Below are 18,534 nucleotides of genomic sequence, written 5' to 3'. Positions count from 1 at the left end.
CACTCTCACACACTCTTCTCAAGGCCCTCTTGCACACTTGTCTCACACTCCTCTTACACGCTCTTAACACACTCCTTTCACACACTCTCACTCTCCTCTCACACAATCATACACACTCCTCTCACACACTTTCACACACTCCTCTCACTCCTTTTACATATTCCTCTCACACAATCTTACACACTTTTGTCACATAGGAATGCAGGGCTAAAGCTTTCTCTCTTTGGAGTCCCTGTCTCATAATGGCTCTGCAAAAACAGCTAAACATTTGCTTGTGAAGGTGGTGTATGAGAGGGTTGGGGTTGATGGTGCATCACAAGCCATTAGCACAGCATGCTACAAGATGATTGGTGCACATGTGTGCGTGTGCGACAACTCCACAGACGTGGAGGCCTGTGAGTGACAGAAAGGCTAATTGACAAGCGCAAACTCACAGGAGCGGAGAGTCAATGGGGCCCGCGAGAGCGTACCTTCTCCCAATGATGAAGCCGAACACCATGAACACCAGAATGATGGTTCCCGCCACGGCCACCACTGCTATGATGATGACGGGATTCTGCTCGCTGGAGACGATCGCAGCTGATGAGACAAATATACGTTCACACACAAACACAAAGGAGACAGAAGCTCAGTGTGAATTTAACAACACTGAAAACTGCAATCTGCAGGACAGACAGTAATTAAGTCCCAATGAGCAGCATGGAGATTGATAACCCCCTCCCCACCCCCACATACTACCCCAAAGAGAGAGAAGGAGGGGTGTTTTTTCTATTTTAGTCGTCCTTATACACACGGCTCTACTGTTTCAGAAAGTGGGTTTAATAGTCCCAGACGGCGACGGCAATGCCCTTCATCTCAAACAAAGGCACATTCAGGCTGAATTGTTTCCCAGTCAGAGCTCTGAGAGAGCTCGGACTGTTTGAGTTGACAAACTGCTGATTGCTTGAAAGAACAGCTTGAAGCAGCTTCGTATCCATTCAATCTAAGTGCCGGATGAGAGAGAAGTTCATGCATTTTAAATCAAGTGTATCTGCGCTGTATAAATACAGAAAAATACTGACAGAAGATAGAAAGAGGCTGAAAACTATGTGTATTTTTTTTCCCAGCAGCTACTGTTGGAACAAAGAAGGAGACTTGTCTGTATCACAGACTGAGGTTTCCATGTTGAGAAGCTTAGTGCAGATCAAAAACATTTTCACTGGACCGCAGGCTTTGAAACATTTTACCCTCCATGTAGTACAATTTTTACAGTTTATGTTAACAATAATGTCAATTCAACGTTTCTGTGTTTTATGCAGAAATGTTGAACGTAAGGTGTGCAGGAGGGTCTAAACCACAGGTGTTCCTCGAGGACTGCACTCCTGCATGTTTTAGATGTGTTCTTGCTTTAAAACACCTTTGTTTAAATGGATGACTTGTTGCCGTGCTCCTGGAGAACTTGATGATTTGGTGAGGAGCTAATCAAACCATTTGAATCAGGTGTGTTGGAGCAGAAAAACCTAAAATCTCCAGGACAGCTGCCCTTGAGGCCTGGAGTTTGACAAACCAAAAAGACATGAATGTGTAAGTGATGTAAGGGGTTCAAATTTTATAAAAATGAATTCATATGGCAGGTAAACTTAAAAAAAAGGCATGTTTTACACATTTTTGACAAAAAAAACGTGAACTGTGGTTTCAATCTTCAGCAAATATCAACATAATTGATTATTGGAGCAATTTACTTTAAAATCAGAAATAATTATTAATCATAACAAACAGGGTATAAAAGGGTAAAATCTGAGGAATAAATGATTAAAGGAGAGTGAAATCTGGAAAGGCTTTTCTGTTTACAGACTCTCTTCTCGCTTATACACACTTATTCAGAAAAGAGAAAAATGGCAAATACAAAAGCAAAAAAACAAACAAATCCTATTTATGGACTGAGGACAAGTGGAATTTCTACTTTGTGTCACATTAATCTACTACTGACTGGGAATTCTTTCAGTCAAAACCTGCAGACATAATTAACGATATCAGGTGGGGTATCCAGAGGAACAGATGATGATGGCATTTAAAAATTTTCTCACTCTGAAAACTGGTTTAGAAAAATACAATTTAGTGGCTCCCAAATCACTGTTTATATGTGGATGCAAGGCTGAAACATAAAAAGCATTTGTGTATTTACAAAATGTTGCTCTTATGTGGACAGGGGCAAAGACTGTCATCGGTGCATGTCTCCCTTTGATAGAATTTTGAGAATTAGACAAATACACAAAATCTGGATTATTCCTGATTAGTGCCTGCAAAGGTGCGTAGTCCTTTGGTGAATGTAGGCCGGAGAGTGTAGCTGCACTGTAGAAAAAAAGGGTTAAAATGGCTACGAGCCAAGTTTCCTATCTTAAAAGGCTCAGATTAATATAAGATACTGTTATTTATTTAAAAGTGAATGACTTCCAGCTTTGGTGGGATTAAACATTATAAGTACTTTGTTTATGGAACTATAAAAGTCCACAGAAAATTTTTAAAAAGCTAATGTCATGTGTATTCATTTACTGAAAATCTTATTCTAATCTTCAGCAGATATTTTTCTATGAATCTCACAACAGTTCACAGATGGAGAGGAAAGCTAATGTAACTGATTAGATTTAAATGACTTTATTCTCATGACACTAGAGAAGCTTGTCCTTGTGCTTAGTGATTTTTCTGTAACATGTTGTCAGCATAAAGTCAAAGCAATTTGTGTTTGCCTTGCTTCATAGCAAATAATTTCCCCGGGCTATTACTCTCCAAGGTGGGAACATTACAGAGTTATGTGCATATCTAAGTTGAGTTGGGAATCTTGAGATCCAGGATGATTTACAGACATAACATCCACTTCACATCCAGACTTCTTATAACAGTCCCTTAAATATGCCTCTCTTGCAGGATTAGGGTCACAAAGTGAATTATTGTGTGGATGCTGACTAAGCACTCACAATATTGTTTTCCTGTTTATAATTTCTTTTGTACATTTTACAAATGAAGCCTAGGCGTAAATTCAAACTGGAAGACCTGCTTCAGCCTCACCTGCATCATCTAATCGCTGCGTCGTGCACCTCCTCTACAGCCTTTCAGCACCAGACCGCACCTCCATTTCAGCCCATCAGCATCTAACTGTGTCTCCTTCTCATCCAATCAGCGAGCAAGCCTTCGTTTAAAAGGAGCTCCATCATGGCCTCATCCGTGCACCTGGCGAACTTCAGAAAAGTCGGCGCGTGTTCCAAAAGTCAGACTTCGAGTCAGATAACCCATCCTCCAGCAACCATCAGTGGAAAGCGGATCATAAATCCTCCGCTTCCCCAGCTAAGCACCGCAGGGGCCGTCCTTCATCCGCACAAACTTTGCCTCCTGCCTCGCCTGGGCCATCAGCTCCAGCTCAAAGTACTCCCGTATCAGCCGTCTCAACGCAGAAATCCGTCTCCTCGTCTGCTGCCTCTTCTTCAGGCTGCCATCCATCATCTCTCCGTCTTCTGCCGACGTTCATCATCTCTCCCCTACGCTCGTCGCCTCTACGGATATGCTCCAGTGCTTCATCTCCACGCTTTCAGCTCATTTGCAAGAGTGCGCTTCTGCCGGCCCTGCCACGTCATCACCACCGCTTACTTTCGCACCTGTCAGCTCTCAGGCCAGACTCAGGGCCCCTGTAGCTCTCCCTCGCTAATGCCAGCTCTGGGCCATCCATAGGATAAGACGTACTTGCTCACAACTTATTCACAGCTCCGGGTCATAATTATATATTCAAAAAAAATTAAAAAAAAAGCTGACGTCTGTCACATCAAATATGGCTGCACACATTCAGGAGGAAGAACTGTCGAGTTTTTATTTCCATGGTCACCCGGTTGGCTCCCCTTCAGTAGCTGACCTTCATCTACCAGCACCCGATAACTTCCCTTCAGCCTTAGGCCCACATCTACCAGCACCCGACAACTTCCCTTAGTAGCTGGCCTTCATCTACCAGCATCCGACAACTTCCCTTCAGTAGCTGGTCTTCATCTACCAGCACCCGACAACTTCCCTTCAGCATTAGGCCTTCATCTACCAGCACCCGATAACTTCCTTTCAGTAGCTGACCTTCATCTACCAGCATCCGATAACTTCCCTTCAGCAGTCGACCTTCATCTACCAGCACCTGACAACTTCCCTTCAGTAGTCGGCCTTCATCTACCAGCACCTGACAACTTCCCTTCAGTAGCTGGCCTTCATCTACCAGCATCCGACAACTTCCCTTCAGCAGCTGACCTTCATCTACCAGCATCCGACAACTTCCCTTCAGTAGCTGGCTTTCATCTACTAGCACCCGACAACTTCCCTTAGTAGCTGGCCTTCATCTACTAGCACCCGACAACTTCCCTTCAGTAGCTGGCCTTCATCTACCAGCATCCGACAACTTCCCTTCAGCAGCTGACCTTCATCTACCAGCATCCGACAACTTCCCTTCAGCAGCTGACCTTCATCTACCAGCATCCGACAACTTCCCTTCAGTAGCTGGCCTTCATCTACCAGCATCCGACAGCTTCCCTTCAGTAGCTGGCCTTCATCTACCAGCATCCGACAACTTCCCTTCAGCATTAGGCCTTCATCTACCAGCACCCGATAACTTCCTTTCAGTAGCTGACCTTCATCTACCAGCATCCGATAACTTCCCTTCAGCAGTCGACCTTCATCTACCAGCACCTGACAACTTCCCTTCAGTAGCTGGCCTTCATCTACCAGCATCTGTTAACTTCCCTTCAGTAGCTGGCTTTCATCTACTAGCACCCGACAACTTCCCTTAGTAGCTGGCCTTCATCTACTAGCACCCGACAACTTCCCTTCAGTAGCTGGCCTTCATCTACCAGCATCCGACAACTTCCCTTCAGCAGCTGACCTTCATCTACCAGCATCCGACAACTTCCCTTCAGTAGCTGGCCTTCATCTACCAGCATCCGACAGCTTCCCTTCAGTAGCTGGCCTTCATCTACCAGCATCCGATAACTTCCCTCTAGCAGCGGGCCTTCATCTACCAGCACCCGACAGCTTCCCTTCAGTAGCTGACCTTCATCTACCAGCATTCGACAACTTCTCTTCAGTAGCTGGCCCACATCTACCAGCACCCGACAGCTTCCCTTCAGTAGCTGGCCTTCATCTACCAGCATCCGATAACTTCCCTTCAGTAGCCAGCCTTCATCTACCAGCATCCGATAACTTCCCTCTAGCAGCGGGCCTTCATCTACCAGCACCCGACAGCTTCCCTTCAGTAGCTGGCCTTCATCTACCAGCACCTGATAACTTCCCTCTAGCAGCGGGCCTACATCTGCCAGCTTCCAATAATTTTCCTCTAGTAGCTGGCCTTCTTCCTCCATCTCGCACTCCTTTATTTGCCGGCCTTCATCTACCGGCCCATTATTCCTCAAGTTTTCAGCCTTAGGCTTTCATCACTCATGCATTCTTTCTCACTAGTCATTCATCAGCCTCCCTTTCACCAGATCTTGGTCTCACCCTTGGCCTAGGCACCCCCTTTTTTGGGGGGAAGACACCTCTAATTCTTAACCTGAGCTTCTCGTCGAAGCGCATTGCTATCGACGGCACTTGCGTCTTCTACCGGGGTCCGAGCGCCAACAATCTCATGGCATTCATGTCAAATAAAACTATTTAATTGCATTTTTTTTTTGTCGTGAGTCTCTCCAGGTTGAAATTACATCGACATACTGTGTGCTCTTTCAACCAATCATATATCAAAACATTAAATTTAATCCGGAATACTGCTATGAGTTTTGTTTCTTGTAACCTTTAAAGTTCAAAATATTAGGCTTTATTTTAAATCAAATTCCCTCTGGACATAAATTGATATTTTCTATTTCATTTAAGAGCATTGTTCTCTTTGAAATCTGCTTCAGATTAGTTCAGATTACATCTATTTTTGTATTTTTAGGCTAATTTGAGTCTTATGCTACTGTTATACTTCTTTTATCTTTAAGATGCTGTTCTTCTTATTTTAGCTTTTAGGTACTGTTCTGCAACTTTTAGTTTTTAGCTACCACTCAGCTACTTTTAGTTTTGAGCTGCTGTTTCAGTATTTTTAGCTTTTAGCTACTATTGTGCTACTTTTAGCTTTTTTATACATTGTTTTTTATTGCTTTTAGCTATTGTTTTCTCATTTTTAGCTTTAGCATTTGTTAAGATAATTTTAGATACTGTTTAGCTAATTTTAGCTTTAGCATTTCATTTGCTACTTTTAGCTTAAATTTTGCTCATTTTAATTTACAACTTGTTTTGGTAATTTCAACTACCGTTGAGCTTGTTTTAAATCAAAATAACCTCAGCTTTCACACTACACTTTTGTAGAAAAATTCTCCTGTATTTTTAGTTTACACTGAACTAAAAGTGGTGATAAGTTCACCTTACCAGTATTTTAAATGACACAAACTGCATAAATGATCCTAAATCTTTTTTTTTTAACCACATATTAAACATTTAATGAATTTAGGCTGCATAAGTCTCAGCCTTGCAGACCTACAATTTTTAAATGCAGTTAAATCATTAAACCCAAGGCAAAGTTTTATGGCCCATGTTGAAGGAATTTACTTAAGTAGAGGAAAGCTGTGTGCTCATGATCATAAAAAAAACATAAGTGTCAAAAATGAAATGCAGTTGAAAGTATTTGCATCTGAAATTAATTTCAGGGTTTATTTTTTTGCACATTACAGTTTGACCCTACCGGTTGCCTCTTCCTTGGTGGTGATCTCCAGTCGTGGCCCAAAGGTGCCATATCCAGCCTCTGTGAAAGCTCGGATCTGGAACACGTAGGCTGTGCTGGGCTTCAGGTTGTTCACTGTGGCAGAAGTGGACTTTGACCTCACGGTGGAATAGATCCGGTCCTTCTGGTCCTGCCAAACATAAGAAAACATTTTTCTTTGGAACATTTAACTGTGGTGAAAAACACAACTGAATCTTGTTTAAATGTTATCCTAGTTAAAGGTCTAGCATTCCTTGAAGTAATGCATATTGCCAGCTGTCTTTCATGTCAGAGTTTAAACTAAAAGCATGTGTTGAGAAATTACTGGGTTTCAGCCATTTTGATAAAACCTGGTAAATGACATTATGTACAATCTCACATAATAATGTGTGATCTCAAGAGATAAGTTAGCTCAATATTTGAAAATTTGACTGAGTTATAGCCAGTTTTGTTTTTGCTAAGACTGATTAGCTGTGGCGAGCAACTTGAATAAGATTGACTCCAAAAGGTAATCAGTTATAGATGTATGTCCAGTGATTACTTTCTGAATGTTTTAATACAATCTGTCATGTGGTTTATGAGATATTTAGCCAACCTACAAATGACTACACCCATAGACGCAAATAATAAGACTATTGCCCTTTTGCCTTTGGTGGCAGAAAATACAAAGCTGTAAATCACAAGAAAGTAATCACCACCTCTTTGTGACTATTTACAATAAAAACTGTCAAATTTCACTTTTATAAAAATTATGAAAAGAAGTTTTCTTAGATGCAAACAGTTATCTTTTTTGATATATTGCTTGTTTTCACAGCATTCATTCCATCAGGGACATGCCACTAACCACTTAATTCAGCCCAACTCTTTTTTAAAGCATTCAAAGCTTTTATTTATGCTTTTTCCAATTCCTGCTGCATTAACTTTAGATGGAGTTGTCTACCTTTTTAACTGCTTCAGAATCATAGTGTGAATGCTGATTCACCCAATTGTTTTCTGTTTATAGCTTCTTTCACAATTTTTTACAATGAAACTACTTTTGAATACTTTGTGTAAGTTTTATGTCAGACGCTCTGCCTGACACAACTCTCCGCACGTTTTGAATTATTTAACTTTATTTACAAAATGTTTCCCTGTAAAAATGAGATCTCCTTCAATTCCTTCAAAGACATTGGTCTATTTGAGAACTACGTCAAATGATGGTATATTAGGGTTAGTTAGAGGAAAAAAATGACTTTTATAAACAGTTTTTTGTTTTGAAAAGAAAATGTAAATGCTAAGAATAAATTGTAAATTTATTTAACAAAAAAAGTGTCAATTTATCTGACAGAAAAAAATACAATGTTGAAACAAAAAACAGCTTTCAAATTTAAACCAGCTGGTTTCTGTGGAGGGTCTGTGTGACAATCTCCAGATTTTGCCTCAAATAAAACAATAAAAGAAACAAAAGTTTTATTGAAACCCAAGTTGATCTTTCTTGGAGTTAAACAATATTCTAACCATGCTAAAAGAATAAGATTTAACCTGACTGGCTGAAACGGTTTTCATTAAATCACACAGGGTTGTTTTAAATCATTCAATGAAGCAATAAAAATAAGGCTCAAAAGTCAAACTACAACTTTGGCTAGTTAGTGTTAAACAAAATTACCTACAGAAGACAAATCGTATGATCTAACAATGATCGTTTTAATCTGTGTAAGTGACGGGTATGTTTAAAGGTATAACAAGGCAATAAGTTCACTTCGAAGGTGAAAGAAAAGTTAGATGAGGCATTCTACATAAATACAGCAAAAGAAAATGCAATATAAAGAAATTTAATTTATTTTTTTTTCTTTTATAGATTACTCAGAACCAGAAACATGAAGCATTTGAGAATTAAAACAGTGTATGCATGTATATATATCCTTGAAAACTTGAAACTAAAGGTTATGTCATGTTTGAATCTGAACCATAGAAAGTCTAAACCAGATACCTTAGCTATGCTTTTGAAGAGGGTCTGGAATGTTAAAAGTCTAATATAAAGAAACAGTATTGTTTTTTCAGCTTAGAAAGGGCTTATAAAAAAAGGTTTCAATCAGACTGTCCTGCCATGTTTAATGTCTCAGATGAGGACAGGATGTCTGTTTCTAGGTCACTCCCTAGAAAACCAACCAATAAGAGTTCAAGATTCTTGATTCCTAATGAGATAAAGAAAAAGTTCTTATTTTGAGAGTTTTCCATGTGGAAGAGGGTTGAAGGGTCTTGTAGCTTGAGAGGGTGAGCTTGAGTTGAGAATGAGTTTGGGCCAGTATTTCACTGATCATGGGGACTACATGTACTTCTTTTACCTTTTAACTAACTTTCAACTCCTTTTAGCTTTGGTTTTCTTCCTTTTAGCTTAGGTTCTGTTTCTTTTAGCTTATCTTCTCTTTGTTTTTACTAATTCACTTTCAGCTTATTCAATAAACTCCAGCAAGGTCACTTTGCTCAGCATTCACATTACATTTTTCAATAAAATGCAAATTCTTTATTTGCTAGCTGAGAACACCTGAAATCTTCATGCTCATATACTTCACCTTCAAAGCCTTACAGTTTAGAGCTAAAATAGCAGAAACCCACCAGCTTAGACTTTATAAACTGAAGTAACACATCAGCTAAAACAACAAAGCTCAGGCGTGTTTTCAAAAAGGTGTGTGATGATGAAGTTAGAGGAGGCTTGGGACAATTAGAACCAAGACTGATTCCTCCTTTCAGAAACCAGCTATAAAGTATGTACCGACTCTGAAAGGTTCTACATTATAGATATAATAATTTTAGCTACATTATTTCAACAGGGTAGTTTGATTCATAGCTGGCAGTAAAACAACAACAGATAAAAACATTAAAATTAGTCATAGATGTACATCCAAGGATTACTTTCTTAAAAGGTTTTTTTTCCTGTGTAGTGATGTCCGAGATATTTTGCTATCAAACAAAACAGGGTTGACTCCAACAGTTATTGCTTAAGTTTAAAGCAATGGTCTTGTACAATGAGTACCACTTGGAGTCTGTGTTGTGATTGCCTTTCAGCTACTACCAACACCATATTTTAGCACATATTTTCATATTTTAGCACATCTGTAAAATTGACTGAATTATAGCCATTTTTCTGTTTTCTTTGACCAGTTGGCTGCAGCATTCATCTTGAATTGAGGCTGGATTTAAATGTTAACTAGTTGTACATCCAGTGAATGAGTTTTATTCAAATCTGTCCAAGGGGTGCATGAGATATTTAACAGAGACATATAACAGACAAACAGGGTTGATTCTAACTTGATGTTGGCATAATTAAAAGCAAAGATCTTGTGAAATGTGTTATAACTCAGAATATGTGCTGGGGCACCAGAGTCAGCTACGTCCACACCAATTTAAGTAAATGTTTGATAAAAATTGACTGAGTTTTAGCCATTTTGTATTGGCTAATGTGGATTATTTGTGGCAGCCATCTTGAACTGGACTGACTCCAAAAGTATATCAATTTTAGATATACAGTGTATGAACTGATCACTTCCTGAAGGTTTTATTAGAACTCATCCAGTAGTTAATAAGATATTTTGCTAAGAGGAAAAAAAAAAAAAAAAAAACTTCCCATTTTGCTTTCAGTGGTGGGTGACAAGACAGTAGCACATGAACACAGTTAAACCTTGCATGTTGTCATTTTAAAAAGCTGATAGTTTTGAAACTTGTATCCGAGTCCTGATGAAAATGGGCAAACACACATCTCTTTTTCAAAGAACTGACCTTATAAAAGTCATTGAACTGAAAAACTCCCACCCTCACATTAACCCTGCAGGCAATTTTTCTGTTTAACAGAAAGTGACCCATGCCCGCAGATAAAAGAAAAGGTTGGAATAGATTCAATAAAAAAGAAGAAAACATTTTCATGAAGTTGTGTCAATGTCTCTGCCTGTATAAAAAAGCAGGAATGTTTAAACAAAAGAAGGATTTTGTGATTTCAGTTTTCTTTCCCTGTCTGAAACTTAAATAGCATGCATAGTTGTGTGAATGCTGAGTTGCTTTCTTGTTTATTGTTTTTTTACTACTTCTGCATACTTTGTGCTATTTTAACCATTCAAATATCAACTTAACATTCAGTTAAATCAGGAATAGCCACCGTTACCACTGTTGTGCCTTTGCGCATCATGCAAGTTAGTAACAGAGCAACAAGCAAAAAGTTTAGCTGGCTTTGCAGCTCGACATGATGTAGTATTGACATCTGGACTGTGCAAATGCCTGGCCACAAGATTTAAAAACCTAAACAACAATAAACAGACTTCTTACTGAGGAGAAGACTGATAATGATGCACAGCAACTTTAGATTTAGTAAAATAAATGTTAACCATAAAGTGGATCGCTAAAGTGAGTTAATTTGTCATGTTTTGAAAATATGAGGTAAACTTCTGTCACACATTAAATGTGTAGTCCATGTCAGTGCAGCAGAGTTCAGCTCCATGCCTCTTTTGATTCCAAGAAGATAGCTTCATTTCTAAAAGCTCACATCTCTGTGGGACGTGGTGGCTTGATGAGGGATTTGTGAACAGTCAGAGGCAACTTAAAGACAGACTAATCTTTGCAACCATTTCACACAATTGTTTTGTGAAAGTATATAAGTAAGTATATAATGTTGGGTCATAAAGCTCCAAATATGATGGAAACACAAGGAACCATGAACCCTCCCAGTCTTTCTCTGTTGACATAAGTCCACATGATGTTTATTGTCAGTGTGTACATGTATGAACATAAATAAAACACAGCTGAAGGCCGCTGTAAAAAGTTTAGAATACCAATAGTTTTTATTTTTCTTACTAATTTAAAAAATAGCTAATGTATTTCCAGTAATATGTAAGTTACCCTCATCTGTGGTCACGAGCTTTGGGTAGTGACCAAAAGAACGAGATCGCGAATACAAGCGGCTAAAATGAGTTTCCTCCGCAGGGTGTCTGGGCTCTCCCTTAGAGATAGGGTGAGAAGCTCGGTCATCCGGGAGGGACTCAGAGTAGAGCCGCTGCTCCTCCACGTCGAGAGGAGCCAGTTGAGGTGGCTCGGGCATCTGGTGAGGATGCCTCCTGGACTCCTCCCTGGTGAGGTGTTCTGGGCACGTCCCACCGGGAGGAGGCCCAGAGGAAGACCCAGGACTCGCTGGAGGGACTATGTTTCTCGGCTGGCCTGGGAACACCTTGGGATTCTCCCGGAGGAGCTGGCCCAAGTGGCTGGGGAGAGGGAAGTCTGGGTCTCCCTGCTTAGGCTGCTACCCCCGCGACCCGACCCCGGATAAGTGGAAGACAATGGATGGATGGATGGATGGATGTAAGTTACTTATAAAAACTGAAACATTTTGTGATAACTTCTGTTTGACCAATTTTTATAACCTAAAAACCTTTGGCTTTTGTTAATGCCAACTGCTGAGGGTGAAATGGCTCTAACGTTTTTGTCTGTGCTTGTGCTCATTTCTTTATTTCCATGAATCAGTTTATGTACATTTACCACTGATTAACCTTTGGAGTCAACATTATTCAAAATGGCTGCCACAGCTAAGTGACCATATAAATTACAGAAATGGCTCTAAGTCAGTTTTACAGATGTTAAGCTAAGATTTGGTGTGATGGTAGAGAGTCAGCCCCGACACATACTCTAAGCATTAACTGAATGTGTGGGATCTGTAAAAAAAAGTATTTTTCATTTACTATTTGAGTCAACTATGCCTGTCTGTTAGCAAAATATCTTTTGAACTACTGGAGAGAATCGATGAAACTTTCAGAAAGTAATCATTGCATGCACATCTATAACTTCTTAACATTTGGCATCAGCCTAATTTAGAATGACCTAAATTGGTTAAGTGGATGGCTAATCAACTTTTGCCATCACAAAAAATGGCTATAACTATGTCAGTATTACAGATATTGAGCTAAATTTGGTGTGGTAGTAGTTATTTTCAAGATTTGACCAAAACAGCTACAATTCCATCATTTCTCATCATAAGGTGATCTTAGTCTAAGACTCTGGCATGAAAGTTAGCTGGCAAAAAGCCTTCCTTCAAGATATGCTTGCCATTGTCTTCCATATACAGAATAAAAACATCTGACAAATTGTCTCTGCATCTGGATGCCTGAGTTGTATGCATTGTGTAATCTGTAGCTGATTTTTAAATGTTTTCTTGGTAAAAAAGCCCAAATGAAATGTCTGGGTTTGTTAGGGGTGTTGTCGTTGTTTCCAATTTTCCACTTTTCCAGTCAGGCAGAGCTCAACCACAGCGCGTGACACAGAAGACTGATCCATCAGAGTGTGTGTGGAGAGTGTGTGGCCAGCAGACTCTCTGCTCCCCTGCCTTTGATTTGCCGGGTTAAATTTGCTCCATTAAACCTGGCTGTAAAAAGCTGATGTGTTCAGACTTGAAACACAGGGAAGCAGCAGGATAATGTGTGTGGAAGGAGAGAGGAAATAACAGTAACACACTGCTAATTCTGGCAGTGCAGCGGCCCGGGCTTGTGTGTGTGTGCTGGTATGTGTGTAGGGGTGGAGAAGAAGGATGACAGCCTGATTAAAATCTTATGAGCATCTCATTCATTATTGCAATTATGAGACAAAGAAGGTACTTGCAGATTTTTGTGAATTCTGCTCACAACAGCATGCGGATGAAATTGAAAAACTGACAAAAGTTGATGTGAAACTGTGATATAAAAAGCAAAAGGCTTCTGTAAAACACAAACAAATCTAGTGTGAGCTCACCTTTTCGTAGTATTTGATCTCATATTCCGTTATGACACCGTTGGGTTGGTGAGGCTCCTGCCAGGAGAGCTGGATGCTGCGCTGCTGCACTTTCTCTTTAATGACCTCACTGACCTGGGACGGAGCTGTTTGGAGAAGAACATGTCAATAAGTGGAGGGCAAACCTCTTATCACACATGCATATTGCCAGCCACAAATCATCAACACTCAGCGGATCTTTGTGAGCTGAAGAATATTCATACAGAGCCCTAAAAATGTTTACAGATACAGATACAGCCCAAATTTTAATTATAGAACAAATGTTATCCCAGCCAGTGGAAGAGTGCAACATCTAAACTTTGAATGACAATTTATTTCAATTAATTGCAACATTTTCTCTGTAACAAGCCGTAGCTTTTCTCTGGGAGGTGTGAGTTCACTGGACCTGCAACCTTCTGACACCAGCCACATGTACACTAATTATCCCCAGCACTTTGCAAGACTCATTTTAAGTGTCTGTCTGTCTGGATTAGGCGCTACAACACTTACAATCACTGAACAGGCACACAGATAATTCTGATTTAGCTTGATGAAAGGTAAATGAAGAGAAAAGCCATAACAACCTCCAAGGCAGCTACAGGGGCCACACAGTGACGTCAAAACCACTGTTTATGTCACCATTACAGATGGCAGTTTGCAGTAGCATGAGTACAACTTGGTCATGTTGTTACTGTTCTTGAACAAAAATCCATATGAGAGAACAGATACTTTTGGAGAACTTTCTGAATACACAACATTTACATGGAAACGTGAGGCACTGAAATGTCAAAAAATGTTTTTTTTTGAAGAGAAAGACTTACCCTTAAAGTTCTTCAAAAAGATTCTGCAGAAGAATTTTTACTTTATCACCAAATGAGTATCTCAGACAGTCATGGAAATTATGCTGAACATCAGATAATTATCAAGCGGTTTTACATGTTTTACGTGATTGATCAGCCTCACAGTCTGGATCTCCTGTTTTCTAGGGTACCGGCATTGAAACTTACTTTTCATACATCTCTCTGATGATAGTAACATCACACATGATTAGACACAGTCTTTACAGTTGAATATCAATCAATCACTCAATCACTCAATCACTCAATCAATCAATCAATCAACTTTTTATTAAAGACACACAAATAGGTCCATATGAAAAATAAAAATAAAATAAACCTGACTGAGCTTTGCACAATATCTGTTAATATCAGGATAATGTTATTTGTAGAAGCATGTAATCTACACATGAGGTTACAATATATTTTCAAATATTTTCTGACTCCAAAAATCTGGATTCACGCTGGAACACTGAGACATTAAACGCAAGGAAACTAACAATAACATGGTTATGTGACACTCCAGTTGCACCCCTGGAGTCTCTATACATGGACAACTTGCCTGACTTTACTTAGTTGGACCTGAGCTACTACTCTGACCCCTACAGCTTTACAGTGTCATTAGGAAATTTCTTGATGTAAATAAGTAGATGCTGCTGTGAAATTGTTGGCATTTGTTTGCACAGATAAACACATATCAGCTGAAACTTAGATGTAAGCTGAAAGCCTCTAAAGTTTTAGCTGCTGTGTCTCCTACGACAACCTTACATTAATTAGTGTTCTGTTCTTTTTGTAGAAGAGACTCATTCGCTGCCACTTGGTTCCTGCTGCTCCTCTTTCTACAATATAAGTTTGCTTTCAGACTGTTTGCAAAGCTGACAGACTAAGCTCATGTATCATCTGGGACCAGTATTTGTTTTTCTTTAAGTGAGTGCCATGACAGTCATACCCTTTACATTTGAAGCCTTTTTTACTCCTTTAGAAAGTCTTTCTAACCTTTCTTCTTTCAACACCAAAATCACACATAATAAAAAGAAAGCCATTTAAGTGTTTAAGAGATTTTCCTCTTTAAGTCACAAAGAGTTCTAAAGCTCAGCTTTACCTCACGTACATCCTCCATTACCTTTACAGCACATCATTATCTTTGTTATCCTGGTAATAATCACCATCGTACTACAGCACTTTCCTTAAAGACCCCTGTGAGGGAAAAGGGGACAAGCTTTTTGGATTACTGAACCTCACCCTGAGGAGACAGTGCTTTCAAAAGAGATGCTTACTGCAAATCTGCACTCAGAACAGCTCCAAAATCCTTTCTGTAAACATGCTGTGAAATCTGGATGACTCATACTGCTTTTGGGGCAAAACATATTAATTAAGATATCTTAGCAAGTTCAAAACGCCACCCTGAGGATGAATGGAATCCGAAGCTCAAAGCTACCTGTCAGAACCTGTGATATAAGTTTTCTTCTGTGATCTACAGACCCATCAGTGAAGTGACTGTCAAACGCAAAATAAAGCATTTGAATGAAACACTTATATCAAGAATGAAGACATCAGGGATTATAAAAATGTTGTTGATGATGTAACTTTGTGCACTTTCAGTTACGATGAAAACCCATTTTACCAACTGGCTTCAATCTAATAATAAAGACGTTTTTTTTTTTTAAAGAAAAACCAACAACAACAGAAAGCTCATATGCTGGTGCAGATTCTCAGTCATCCAGGCCATGGTAAATTCAAAAAAGGTTAAAAAACAAAAAACAACTGGACTTCTACTACATCTTCAACTAAAGAATAGAAGTCCAGTTGTTTTTTGTTTTTTAACCTTTTTTGAACAGAAAGCTCCTTTCCTGGACAAGCAAAAGCTGCTGAGGTGCCTGTGGCATGTTCAGTGACGCAGTGGACCTCGGGAGCCTTAATACACTGTGACCCTAGATTGAGTCATTAGATGCTTCTAATGACTCTGGCTGGATTAAAACCTCTTAGGCCTCATCGGCAGTCCTGACAGTAATGGTTCTGACAGCGGACAACCAGGACCGTGTAAAAACCTGCTGTTGTGACAAATCCTCTCATAATCTCTCCCAAACACAGCAACAATGTGTCCTGGTCTCAGTGAAGAAACCATTTCTTCCAGAGTTCCAACAAGCAGTTAGTGCAGCTTCTCTTTATTTTACTGCCGTCATCCAGACTGAGTCCTGCTCACTAACCTAACTCTGCTTTGGGTCTGTGGTTGCTAATTGATGCCTCTTCACTGTGTTTTCTGCTTATATGTAGTTTGCTTTCATGCCCTGCAGATATATTTTACCCTTCATATAAACAGAGAAAAAAAAAAGTTTATATATGTATGTATATATATATATTATAGAAAGTTGTCAAACAGAATAGCAGAAAAACAAACAAGGATTTCCAATGATTTAGAAATGTCTCAAACTTGTCTCTCAACTGGGAGTCAGACATTAAAATAACCGCACTTCCTTTTTAGTTAACTGTAGTATTACTTTCATTCACAAAATATTTTCATTTCTATTGACAGCTTTTTTAACCAGACAGAAATGAGATAACGAAGCAAAAATTAATACAGAAAGATTAAAACTGTAACAATTGCTATGGACATTTTTGTAAAAAAAAAACAAAAAAAACAAAAACACCAAAATGTCAAAAATGTCTGACAGTGGCGAGATTCGATCAGATCTAATTTGGTTGTGTAGAAAAGAGAAACATAAGATATACAATCAGAAATTAATTTCTGAGATGACATCATCTGATCTAGCCCTGGAAAGACCAAAACTAGCTTCTGTGATTTCTTTCTGTTTTACTTAAGATGGCTGAAACAGCACAGTGTGAACTCAGTTTCATCTAAGGTTAGAGAAAACCCACACATACACAGGGAGAACATGCCAACACAGAGAAAGGCTCCAGCCAGGAGTCAAACCCAGGAGCTTGCTGCTGTGAGGTAACAGTGCTGACTAACTACTATATCCATCAACATCTTCATTTCATTGTCAGATGAAAGACCTAACATTCCTTGCAGAAAACCATATCAAACACTGCCTTTTATAACAGAATTTTAAACTCATTGAGAAAAGGTGGAGCTGTACCAAAACATTATGGGCAGTCTCATGTGATATTGCAAGATGTGTATATGTTGCAGATGACTGTCTGCTACTGTAAAACTGAACGAGTTATAGCCTTTTTTGTGTTGCTTAATGTTGATTAGGTGTGACATCAATCTTGAATTAGATTGACTCCAAAAGTAGCTACAGTAAATTGTAGATAAACATCCTATGATTACTTTGAATTTCATTAAAATCTGTTGCACGGTTTATGAGATATTCTGCTAACAGACAAAACCATGAATGAACACAGATGCATGCCAAAACATTATTGCTTGCTTTTGTCCATATACAGTTTCTATGCCCCCAAACGTGACACATCCAAAACTACTAAGTATTGTTAACCCCCCCCCCCAACACTGGGTCCCCATATTTCTACTTAAATCAATCATGTGATCAGTGAACTGTTCTAGCAGAAGCGATGCTCAATTACCGGACCGTTTTTAAAAATGAAAAAGACGTAATTTTCTGTTTCTCTGGGCTGTAAATGAAGACCACAGCTGAGTTTTAATTCTGCTCTTTAGGTTCTCCCTGACTTTCCAGGGAGTCACTCAGGCAGAACCACGTGACAGCCTTTAATCACTGACTTGATATCGTTGAAACCAGAAAGAGACTCAGACTACCGGAGGGTTTAGCATGGCGGAAAATTGTCTAATTGTTATGCTGCTCAGAAAGAGGCTGTTTGGGAAGGAATTCATTCTGCAATATTAGAAAATGTGTTAGTGACCCCGAACACCTTCTCCGTAAAGCTAACTGATCCAGAAGCTGGTTCTTGCCATGATTTGCATTTGAATATTTTATGAATATATTAGACGTTGCATTTTTAATATTCTATGCTTTCACTCAGCTGGCTGATTTGAACTCTGAGGCAAAAAGCAGAACAGAGATAGTTCATTATGTAAGCGCCGTTCTCTGCCTCCGTTTTCGCCTCATGAACTGTACGGTGATATAAACTCATATTAATTTACTGCTGTTTTCAAGATGTGCTTGTGTTTCTAAACGCCTACAGCACCATCTGTGTTTAAGCACACTGGTGTTCATTTGAGAGGTGTTTTTTTTTTTTTTTTTTGAGCAGGCAATGTCCTCTGGGGAA

At 39.3% G+C, this 18,534-nt stretch overlaps 1 protein-coding gene across 1 annotated transcript in view; it reads right to left on the bottom strand.

Moving 5' to 3' along the window:
- The window catches only part of epha7 (eph receptor A7), a 172,725-nt gene that overhangs the window by 51,796 nt on the left and 102,395 nt on the right, over window positions 1-18,534 (bottom strand). The window contains exons 6-8 of the mRNA XM_017432779.3: window positions 13,475-13,599; window positions 6,716-6,884; window positions 471-579 (exon numbers count right to left, since the gene is read on the bottom strand). Of these exons, the coding sequence (XP_017288268.1) occupies window positions 471-579; window positions 6,716-6,884; window positions 13,475-13,599 (403 nt within the window). The remainder of the gene's footprint in view (window positions 1-470; window positions 580-6,715; window positions 6,885-13,474; window positions 13,600-18,534) is intronic.

This window comes from Kryptolebias marmoratus, linkage group LG17 (genome assembly GCF_001649575.2).
Source record: "Kryptolebias marmoratus isolate JLee-2015 linkage group LG17, ASM164957v2, whole genome shotgun sequence".
Classification (NCBI taxonomy): domain Eukaryota; kingdom Metazoa; phylum Chordata; class Actinopteri; order Cyprinodontiformes; family Rivulidae; genus Kryptolebias; species Kryptolebias marmoratus.
The sequence above is the reverse complement of the archived record's forward strand: the minus strand, read 5'-3'. Positions and strand labels throughout refer to the sequence as shown.